General features: G+C 34.8%; 1 protein-coding gene across 1 annotated transcript in view; it reads right to left on the bottom strand.

The window, feature by feature from the left end:
• Positions 1-12,396, bottom strand: part of CCDC91 (coiled-coil domain containing 91) — an 89,543-nt gene that overhangs the window by 22,351 nt on the left and 54,796 nt on the right. Inside the window, exon 11 of the mRNA XM_062490905.1 lies at positions 1,789-1,902. Coding sequence (XP_062346889.1) covers positions 1,789-1,902 — 114 coding nt within the window. The remainder of the gene's footprint in view (positions 1-1,788; positions 1,903-12,396) is intronic.

Genomic DNA, 12,396 nt, shown 5'->3' with positions numbered 1-12,396 from the left:
CTTCTTAGCATTTTAGCATGATTATACTGTTGCTTTTTGTTGAGAAACTTTCTACTAATTCAAACAATCCCCTGCTAACCAAGTGCAAATTACTGCTGTGCACATGGTCTGAAGGGCTCTAACGATGATACAGAGTGTCCACTACCTTTGCAAGTTTGTACCTTGGGTGCCCCTGTCATTCAAAAGAAATCCCAAAAATCTCTCTGAATCCTAGACAAGGCATTTTCGCTGAGTTCTTTCTAGGAATTCCTTACATAAACTGCTTCTTTTTAGCACAGTTCATAAAGTATATTTATTACTCTTACAGGTGTATTAGCTTTGACCATTTCCTCTGCCTCTTATGCAATCATGTAAAAGCTATTATGCTACATGATTTGGAGTTAAACAAGTCTTTCACTTCCAACTTGAATACAGGCAGTCTTTATAAATCTTATCCCAGAAAAATCTAGTTCTTCTTATGCATGGTTTTTTTTTTTTAATTTAATGGATATGTGTCAACTGATCAAAAAGAGAAAAAGGTCAGCTGAAATATTTGAATATGCCCTATGAAATGAAAGGAATTTGTGTTCCTACCAGATAAACCAAAGAGATTTTGTTTCTTTGAAGGTGTTATTTTCTGCACTGGAGGCCTTATTGACCTGTTCATTTATGGTGCTTACGAGAAGTTATGATAAGTTACTTTAATAATAGATCTACTTTCACCTTCCCCACAGTTTATCCTTCATAAATCACTGACTTCAGATCTGCTCAAACATCCTTATGGATCATATTTTGCACTGGATTCTATTTAAATTGTCTTTCCAAATCAAACAAATCCTGCTAAAAGGAAATGTCTCCATATGTAGCATAATGGATGGAGTTCACCCAACTGCAATCTTAACTAGTAGCAGGGTGAAACTTCTGAAAGTAAATCCTATTTCCCATACTATTATTTGACCCATAAAAGCAAGGAATATAAAAGCAGAGGCCAAGCTCATTATTTCTACTTCCTTCTCAGGACAACATTTCCCATTAGATTCAAGCTGAGTGATTTTGTTTATTGAGAACACGAAAAATTTGATCTCAGGCTGCTACTGCCGTATGAAAGAGGTTTTTAAAAATTATTTTTTGCTTTTGTTTTTATAAAGAGCTTCAAAGGGAAGAAGTGTGTTATTTTTTCTCCTCCTACTGAAAGCAAATCAAAGTCCCTTGAGCTACATTTTACTGTTTATACACAAGCATTAAACTGCCAGGATATAGCATTAATAGAACAACTGAAAACAACTTTCAGAACATTGCAACATTTCATAACAAGACCAATGCACTGACTATAAATCATGCTTAAGAGAGCACCAGTTTATTTTCAGGTTCTCAAATAATATGGGTTGAGAGGAAAAAATTAATGGCGTTTGTGTGCATACAAACTGCACAATAAAGTTCATTTGTGAACATAAAATAGCACCTGCTATTTATATTGAAAAGTTTTCTATTATCTGAGCTCAGATCACAATTTAAATCTAGATAGATTGCATTTATGCCCTCCTTTATGTTACTTTATGTAACAAGACATGCTATAAATTTTAACTGAACTATTAATGTCTGCTTTTCAGCTTGTGATAGACTTAAAAGTCTACAAATATACGCGAAGAAATACATCACAATAGCAAATTGTTTGGAAAAGTGAGTGAAAGATCTGAATACCTAACTCCTGATTCTGTTTTCCTGTGCATTTTAAGAGAGGTTTGAGGTGTAGCGAACTTTAGCAACTTCTTACTTTATGATGAAAGCCATTTTCCACTGGTAACTCACCCTTTTCTGCTCTTTAATATATTCCATCAGTTCCTCTCTTGTCCTCTTTACTGCTTCTTCGATTGCTTTTTCACTTCGTTTCTGCTCCTCCATTAATGCTTCCTTGACAATTTCCTTTCCAAAAGAAAAGCATGTAAGTGTATATGAAAAAAAGTCACAAATGTAATAAAAGGTCATCCCTTCTTCTCCTGCTAAATATTTATCACCTCTATGCTTTTTTCTCAGTAATAGCTATCCTAAATATAAGCAGTATCTTTATAAAAATCAATACATTGAGTACTAAATGGTAAATAAGAGAGGAAAAAAAAGAGAGAAATAATCACTCTAAAGCTGTGTTAATAAAAATACAATGTTCCCTGAGAGCAGAAAATAATAAAGCAATCCAGGTTTTACTTTCCACCAGGAGCAGGGATGGCAGGGATTTACCAATTGCTGTTATCAGGCTAAAGCACTTCAGCTGGAAGAGACCTACAAGATCATCTGCTCCAGCTGCCTTAGCCCTTCAGGACTGCCCAATAATTAAGGCACATTATTAAGGGATTCCCCAAAAGCCTCTGAAACATTGACAGTCTTAGGGCACTGACCACCTTTCTGGAAGCCTCTCCCAGTGTCTAACCACCCTCTTTTAAAGAAGAGCTTCCAAATGTCCAGGCTGAACCTCCCCGAAGCAGTTTTGAGCCATTCCCACACCACAAAAGTCAGCTTCTAAATTGTTATACAAATTATCATAGCTTTTTTGTAAACTTATATAAAAACTTGTTAAAATCATTAATTTGCTTCCAAACTTTGGAAATTCCCAGGGACATTCTGTGCACAGCAGTAAAAAGCAGTAAAGATACTCACTCACTCAACCCCCTAAATTAGCATTACTCTAATATCAAATGCATTACAGTAGAGAAAGCCAGGAACCATTTCTTAAAACATCTCTATCACCTGCAGTTTTTGGTTAAGGAAACAAATTGCTGGGCTAAAGTCACTGCCCCAAAACTGAAGTCCCAGCTTCTCAAAATCACTCATGGAATAAGTAATGACATTATTGATCCAAGTGGTCTGTTCCAAGATTCAGGAGAACAAAATGACAAGCCTCAGATTCCTATAAATCCTGAAAATGTAACATTTGCAGAAAGAAAAAAAGAACCCCAACAAACCAACAAAAACAAAACCAAAAAAGTAAAAGTAATCACATTATCTTAAGTGATTTGTCAGGGAAATCAAGAGGAAGATGGAGAGTGTCTCAGAAATCAGGCAGAATTTGGCAATTCCAATGCCTTTGTTCTAGACATTCCAAATTGGAAGAAACAAACACTAATGGTACACCTGAAGAATTCAGCAGGAAATAATGGAAAAAGCCCTCAGTGGTTCAAACAGGAACACAACATGACTTCTAGTGTATTTATTCACATACACTATTTATGTTTTGTGGTTTTTTTTTAAATCAAAACTTTTAGAAAATCAAAGGTAAATATAAATGGATTCCTATTACTCTTCACTGGTTAGACATAACACTGCATTACTCACAGATTTGTTTACAGGTTTGCTTGACTGCAGAGCAGTACAGACATTTTATGCTACATATTTACAACTTGGATTTGGGAGAAGGGAAGGTTGGCTGGAGGACAGGTGGAATTCCAAGGTTTTGGAAGTAGAAGACATTTATGAAGTTGCATAATTCATCTGTATATTTAAGAGGGGCATTTTAAAATATGCTATTAGTGTAAAAAATGAATAATCCACCAAGTTGGATCAAACTCTTTTTTTCTTTTTTTTTTTTTTTAAAAAGTCCCTTTGGTGGAAGTTATTCAAGTGAAAAACGAAAGCTCTATTTCTTACCTTTAGTTGTTTGTGTTATTTCAGCCAAAATGGAATAGTTTCTGCAAAACTACACTTTTGCTATTTTTACAGCAGAAAAAGTCTAAAATCCCAAATTTAAAATGTGCAGCTATGTAGTCCCCACTCTTCTGGAACACAGTACACATGAAAATCATAGTTGTGAAAAGTGTTTATGATTTTTTTCTATTTTAATTCAGTTTACCAAGGAAAAATCCTGAGAAAAAGGTCTCTTTCACTACAGAATTCTGGCAAGACTAACAGAAAAAGTAGCAGAAAATTACATATTACACAAATCTGCTGTTCTTATAATTATATTCTCATGTCAGTCTAATTTGTCAAAAGGTCCCAAAATACTTTCTTGTGTTAGAACAGAAAAGATCCCACAATCTGTTCCATTAAACTCTTCAAAGCAAATTACAGAATGGATAAGATGCTATAATTAATATGTAGAAAATCTTACACCCATAAAATACTTGCGATCAATTAAAGCATGTTAAGTATCCTTGATACAATACTTGAAACACTACATAGTCCAAATAAGTATTTGGACTATAGAGTCCATATAAAAACATTATTAGATTCTATTAGATTAGATTCTATTAGATTAATATGTCTATTAATAAAATGCAAGCAAACAGAAAACTAGCAATTCCCCTACAGAACACTAGTTTACTACACTGACATTAAAACAGAAAAAGTAAAATTGGGAAGAATTCATTTTCATTTCCACTGGTATTGGCACAAGTGCCCAGGGTTATGGTTAAATCATCATCCTGTGATGTATTTAAAATGTGTAGGTGTGGCACTTGGGGACATGGATTAGTGGTGGCCTTGGCAGTGTTAACTTAATGGAGGGACTCAGTGATCTTAAGGGTCTTTTCCAACCTAAGTGGCGATTCTATGATTCATCCACGACGCTCTAGTTAACCAAATTAAGTGCTGATGTATCTTCCCAATTTATAAAGAGTTCTCTGTTTCAGACACTTATCACCTCCTGTTATCACCTAAAAATCATCTCAACAGTTACTGTCACCAGACGGATCCTGCAGCCACCAGACTGGACAATCTGATGTGACTGCACAAAAGGACTCCGGCTTTAGTGGGCTTCATCCCAACATTTGGTTACAGCAGACTGTTGGCAGCTGCCCACAACACTTTTGATTTGTTGGGGTTATTCTGTGGTTGTTCACCCCCCCATACCCTAGGATGAATCATATGGAGCTGTTTGTCTGAGATCTGAATAGCTGTTTCTCATCTGAGTTGAAATGTTACCCTGCTCACTGGATTCAGGAGAAATGAAACAGTTCCATAAAACACACAGCTTTCTTCACAGGTTATGTGTTAAGAACTGGGCACTACAACCTCTGACAATGCTCCTGAACTGGCTGACTTGGTTTGCACTGTCCCATACCTGCAGTTCAAAATGGGCAAACAGAGTCTGTCAAACAATGACACTCAAGACTAGCAAAAGACAGCTTTGCTGTGATATCACTAAATGGAAAGAAAACTCTTTAATCCCTCTCACTCAGAAGTCTTCAATAGTTCCTTAGTCAACTCAGTCATATACTTCTGATCTTAATCAATGATACTAGTTTTTCCCTCTGTGACAAGAATCCTCACTTCTTTTATACGACCTTCCACTAAGTGCTCAGTCACTGTCTTTGCTCTATTTCTGATATTAGCGTAAATTATCAACTAATATAAAGGTATTAAAATGCAGATATTACCTATTACTGTTGAACCAAGCCTTAGCTGCAGGTACATTCTCCCAATATGTGTTTATTTTTCCTTCATCTCTTTGCTCTTTCCTCTTATGCCATATCTACCTAACTTAGATTTGCGTTGCAAAGGTAAAACTCGGCGATTATTTCATCTTTAACTACAAAGGGTAGAGTGTTATTTGAGCTTCTTAGTACTGTTTTAATAGACTCAAGAAAATGGAAAATCCCAGTTTCCTGTAAAAAGCTAAGGAAGAACACTCAACAAAATGGCACTTGAGGTGCAATTTTTCTCCCTTCTCCCTTTATTTTTTTTTTAACATTTGATCAGTGGCTGGAGTACCAAATTATAGTCACAAAGTTGGCTTCTTTACATGAGTCTCTAGACATGGGCTTCACACGACACCAGTTAGAAGATTAAGAATACCTAATCAAAAATAAAATACAGTTATTCAAATACTCAATTGACAAATCACAGTCAACCATATATTAGAAATGACAACCACACATTCACAACATATAAATCTCTAGGAAGACAGAAAGAAAATGCAGTGTACTTGATACACCAGAGAACTCCAGACAGTATTTAAGAAATAAAGCAAGCCATATGTTGCTTTGCAATTTTATAGGAAAAATCTTTTGTTTCCACACAAGGATCAGGTGGCAGCACTAAACTTTATCTAGGAAATGCAACCACAGACTGCAATGTTAGTGTTTTTTCAGAAAATAGTAACCCTCAAATTATAATGTCTGTGGTTATAAGCTACTACAATCTATTTCTGAAGTCAGACATGGTTAAGGTCTGTATGCAGTGAACTATTCCTTTTCCAGACTTTGTGAGCATATTAAAAATAAACTCATCTAATGGCAGGGATCTCTTTCCACTCGGCGCTACTGAGTTGTGTCCTTCCTCATACATTCAAGATTACACAACATTTTCTTTTAATGTGTCTCTACAAACACTGGCCACACTAATATTTCTGCAACACAATGGAAAAACAAAAAGAAGGTGAAACTGAAAATAATGGTTTGCTACCTTCTTGAGAGAAATGTAAGCACACACACGCACTGAAAGATGAACGACAAAGGCAATAGTGATACCATGTTATCAATTGACTATTTAGGTAGGAATTGGTATATACAGAAATAAACCCCAACGACTTATTGTATGAGTCCACAAATGAACATAAAGAGCCTTGTTACAACAGTCCAAACATGGTACTAAAAAATAATTTTTTCTTCCAAAGATTAGCACTCACCCTCCCAATCAAAATCCTACAGACGTAAAAAGTTATTTCTGAGCAACTCTGCTAAGTCAAATATGCCACTTTGGTAAGTACTTCAGAAACAGAATAAAGAGCATATAAAGGGAATAAAGTTTTAAATTCTGAATCCTCCACAGGACGACACAATCCTTGTATAAGATGAAAAAAATAACAAGTGGACAAAGAGAGACTGATAAACATGACAGTTTGTATTCCCTTAACTGACAATGCCCTCAAAGCTCTGTGTATCATAGACACAAAGAGCTTTGAGGATAAAGAAATTAAATTTTAAGAAATTAAATTATATTGTGCCACACTAAAATCCTCCCTAGTAAAAAAAAAAATAAAGAAAAAGGGCAAGTAACGCCAATATATGTAAAAGTTGATCTTCTGGTAACAAATACTATAAATAGCATTATTAATGATGAAAAAGAGACAACAGCAAACCCTGAAACAGAGGCAAAATGCAGTTTCTCGCCTATTTAACAGGGAAAGAGTGATGGAGTAAAGGGGAAAGTTGCAACAGTAATTATGGCAGAATTTTCAAAGGAGAGGAAAAGAAAACATTACTAAAAATAAAGGAAAAGTGGGAGCATATATGAAATTGTACCTTTGTTTTTAGATATGGTATTTTATCTCCTACAGATATGATGTCAAATACATGCTGTAAACAAAAAATTATAATTAGATCTGAAGCAGAAGCACGATACAGTCTAGAGTAACAAGCAACAGGGTTGGTCTTGAGGGTGCAGAAAGTATTTGGGAAGTGAGAAAGGAAAAAAGACTAAGAAACCTTTGACTGATAGTGGTGCATTTAAAAAAAGAAATATCACAGAGATCTATCAGGGTTTTCATTGTATACAGAAATAGCTCACAAAGGGGCCATGGAGGAAAAAGTGAGTCATACTTCCAAATTTGATATGAACCAAGAGGCCATCTTGCACAGAGCAAATTTACTGGACAATGAAAAGACAAGACAAATGTATAATCCCCATATATTTCCTCTCTTCCCCTTAAACTGTCCACCAAAAAGTTCCATCAACACCTACTCATTTGACACATGAGAAAAAAGTGAAGTGGTTTTAACAGAGTATAGGGCTAAGAAAGGGCCGTTTAATAGCTAATAAATCTGACTGAAAGCTAGAGTGGGAAATAACGTTTTAAAAAACTTTTTTTTTCCCCTAGTCCTTAAAACCTTCTCAAATGCAGGGCAGTGGAGAAAAATATTTAGACAAACAGGAAATTTCAACAAAAAATTAACAACTCATTTTAGCACTTGTAGAAAAAAAACAAAAGCCAGTTCCTTTGGAATAAAGGCAACAGCTTCATGTTTTCATTTACATGTATTTTATTCCCTTGCACATAACTGGGTGTGGAAATCCTTGAAAATTTCAATACCAATTTCATTCAGGCTTGCCAAACTACCAACAGAAGCACTCCCTCAAGTAGATGAGAACCAAAAAAAGTTTTGATAAAAGTTTTGATGTAGCAGGTACGGAGCCATTCAATCTTTAGGACTTAGCACCAGGTGTCCTAGATATTTTTCTTTTACCTGCTAAGCAATGGCATATACTGGTATTCATAAACCCATGGAAATTCCTTAAACACAGTTTAAATAATAAATTCTTTTTCAACTATCTAGATGTTTGCCATTAAAATTGTATCAATGCTTTCTAAGACCACACATTACAAATTTATTGTTCTGCAAAGAAATGTGAACATACTCAATTTTCTTTAATTCTTAAAGATTTACCAGCAAAGACTACTGGAAAGTTCCTTTTTTTTTTTTCTTTTTATTTTTTCCATAAGTGTTTTAGTTAACTTCTCTTGCAAAAGTATTTTTTCTTTGTAAATCTCAGTGTATCTCAGTTGTGGCTTGGCTAAAAAGGATACCACCACCTCAGTTTTCCTGAAATACTTTCCCATTGGTAAGATAATTCTGCCTTAGTGCTTTTCCTCATGTCCAAGAGGAAGCAGAAAAGCAGAATTTATGTTAGTTCTGTTAATAAATTAAAGGTTGGTGATTTTTTCGTTTTTTTTTTTTTTTTTTTTTTTTTTTTCCTAAATATTTGCAGTCTTCAGAGCACTTGAGTCTCTAATGGATCTGCTGTGTGGAATATCACAGAGATGAACTCAGGCTCTTTTTCCCTGGAGAATGAGGGTAAACACTAGATTATATACAGTATGTTAAATTTAAGCCTCCAGGAAATGACAAATGTGATTCTTTGCTTCAAATGCCTTAGCAGAATTATTTATTTCAAGCTACGAGATGGACTTAAATTTTCAGGGCTCACCCTGCTGCTGCTAGCTTTCATTTTACTTTTAATGAATTAATTTTAAAACAAAAATAGTGGTGCATAAATTCTCTTCAGTTTCTTTTGCTAATTCTCTGCCATACCACCACAGATTTCAACTCCTTTATGCAGCTGACTATTCAGCTCAGTGATAACAACTGCCATGCAGAGAGCTCTGTGCATTATAGCTATGGGAGCTAACCTGCATTCCCCACAAATTATGAATTTAATATAATTCTGAATTTTATTCAGAATTGCATGGATATCATCATCCTATATCCCCAAGGAATTTCTGAACTTCAGTTTTTCTAAGATTAAAAATAAACGTAAAGAAGGATAGAGAGAATTGTCCATTGTTTTTTCACTTTAGAGTGGTACCCCAGGAACTTCACTGCAATTTTGAATTCTGGGGAAAAAACTTCTGCCTCAGCCACACTATCCATTATACTTTCTCCTTATCTAGAGGATATCCACTTTTTATTTAAACAGGTGTTCTAGAAAGTAAATATTCTAGTGGAGGAATTTCACCAGGTATTCCTCTCAACACTGACAACTACCAGATATTAAACTCTCCTTGCAGGGAAGATACCACTGTAAAAAACGACAATGTATGAAAAACAGAAAAGAAAATACTGGAGACATGCCAAGCTACATCTAGGCTGCAGAATAGATGTGTTCCTAATCTATGATGACTTTTCAATGTGTTGTAAAAGGATCACAAGGTTCCTGTGCAAATGAACATCATCTTTAATCAAAAGACTACTTGTTTTTTTCAAGGAGGGCTTGTTTTTCCTGATTTAATGTGCAAGCCTGCTCTTCTCCCAAAATGAGAATGCTCTTCTAAATTAAATAAAACAAAATAACCCACAAAAAACTCTTATAAAACCATGAAACACCTGAACAACAGTTATAATATCTGAAGATGCTGCCTGTCTCAACTAAAATGGAAGTCATCTGGACTTTTACTACTTCACAGCCTCGAGAGAGCGCTCTAAAAATTTTTTTTTCCATTTCCCCAGTGATGCAAAAATATCTCATTTATCCCTTCAGAGTTATAAGGCTTCAAAAAACAATACCTTTAATTTAAGTACAAATACCATGCCTCTAAGACCCCCAGCCACTGGAACAGTCAAAGATTTCATGAAAAGCTTTCATTTAAAAAACCCAACAAAACAACAAAACAATATTCATGTTACCATAATCCTTTAATTTCTTAAAGAAAAAACACTGAAGGGGGTATGTCAAGGTTGTTCCATCAAGTTGAAATATTAACTCAGTATGTCTTAGTTCCTACTTTCACTGTAAGTTTACCTTTAATCTGCTGTTTCATATTTGGTAACAAAATAAAATACTAAATATGATTTATTTATTAAACTGTCTCCAAGTCTTCTGATTTTTCTCTGGCAATGTCAAATTAGTAGAATAAATCTTAAATGGAAGTAGCATTTCCTTATCTGCAGACTTGACAATTTGACTGAGGACAAACTTTTTTCTTAGGACAAAATTTTTTCAAGCATGAATATCTCACAAGTAGAAGGCATCTGTATAAACCTCACAGATTTGCATCCCCTATGGGTCTCCTTCCTGGCCATTCTGCAACAACACCATCAAAAAAGTCTAAAACAATACCTGTAGCATCCCTGCAAAGGAAACACTCATCTTTTCTTCTTTTGAACAAATTACTTAGATGATGAAGGGAAATTACACTGCCTAATTCAGCACAAGTTTGATCTTCAAACCCTTATTGTTCTGCTAAAACTGCCTAACCAATGAAATATAAATAACCCATACTTAAATGGTTTTTTTACATTTTCTTTCTCATATATAGCCATATAAGTTCTAGTGCATGTGTTTAAAAACAGGTGGAAAAAACCCAAAAGATTTTATTTTAATAAAGAAAATTAATGGATGAAAAATTAATCTTTTAAACCAATGAATCAAAGGCCTTAGTCATGTTTCTCTGGTCCAGAACATAAAGGAAAAGCTAACAAATTCATTCCACTTTGACATGGAAATTTATTTTTCCTCATTTTCATAATTTAAATGTTTTACAGATACATAGTGGTGTAAAAACTACAGTTTTTAAAATATGTATTTTATCAACTCTCACACCATGCAGGTGAAAATGCTTTTTTCTCTGTGGGCTTTCATCTCGAAGAAAATAATAAAATTTTCAATGTTTTTGAAGTTTCCATTAATTATTCCTAGAGTTGTTTGTGGGCATTTTGAGTGTAAGCCATTCTGCCTCTCCCATTTGCAGACCATTCTGCCTCTCCCATTTGCAGAAGACTAGACTGACCCATTTGTGATTTTCCCATTTCACAGACTTACTGCACCAGTGAAGGAAAACTCCTCTTTAATACTATGCTTTTTTTTTTTTTTTTTTTTTTTTTTGAGTTCTAATCAATAAAGCAAATGCCTTTAAAAAAATTTACAGCAAAATAAAATTTTATTCTAGGATGTTTTACATTTCATTGTCTAAAATGTTAGACTGTGTTTACATTTTGGCCATTACAGAGCTGACTAAATATATTGCCTAAGCAATAACTGCAAGAGAGTCAAGAGTGCAGTTACAGCTTTTGCAAGATAAATCTTACAGAAAACAAAACATAAATAAGAAACAATTCTGTGTGGGAGTCTCTACAGAGGAAAAAAATTAATGCCCACACACGAAGTGCCTTGTAGGCCCAAGTATTTCTCATTGTTAAACCAAAGCTTTATCTGACACCACATACAAGTTATCATTTGGCACATCAGCTCTGCAGGACTTTTGTTGACAGAAAATTTTAGTACTGGTGTATGCTTATAATTGCAATGGCCTAAAGGAGCTATGCAGGTTCTTGGCATAGGAAGAAAGGAAAATTTCTCCAAGAAACCAATTTCTCCATGAAAGTCCATCCTCCCCAGGGAATTTGTACTCATTAATTAGAGAATAAAGAGTGTAACTTCATATATACCACAGATATATGTGATAGAATTTTGGAAATCTCAAGAAAAGTCTGCACATTTCCTTAATTAAAAATAGATCAGGTATTTGAAAAATGAACCTGACATGAAGGTGAAATAATCATGTTATAACTGAATAAGAGAAATTATTCCTGTTACAATAAAAGTTGTCAGAGCTGTTTGGTATTAAAAAAAAATGGAATTAACTAATGAAACTACTAAAGGACTGCATGAAGTGCAAGATATTTACAGCAGAATTAATCACAAGAGCATCCAACACCTCAGTTCTTCTCACCACCACAAGTACATCACTAGGTACTTCCACAATGGGGACTACTTGAGTGGAAAAACCTGTCCCTTGGAGAGGCCTGAATTGCTTCCTCAGGGAAATGCTGACATGACAGAGTATTTAGGACTTTTTCAAAGAATATATCCATCAATATTAAACTACTTCTAACATCATCCTGTCTTGTGACAACTTCAAAGGGAACATCAACCATGAGAGAGTCGGTGGTACCCTGCAGAGTGAAGGCAAACCCGCCCCAAGTTGCTCCC

The sequence above is a fragment of the Cinclus cinclus genome, chromosome 4 (assembly GCF_963662255.1).
Source record: "Cinclus cinclus chromosome 4, bCinCin1.1, whole genome shotgun sequence".
Classification (NCBI taxonomy): domain Eukaryota; kingdom Metazoa; phylum Chordata; class Aves; order Passeriformes; family Cinclidae; genus Cinclus; species Cinclus cinclus.
Note: the sequence above shows the minus strand (reverse complement) of the source record. Positions and strands in the feature narration are given on the sequence as shown.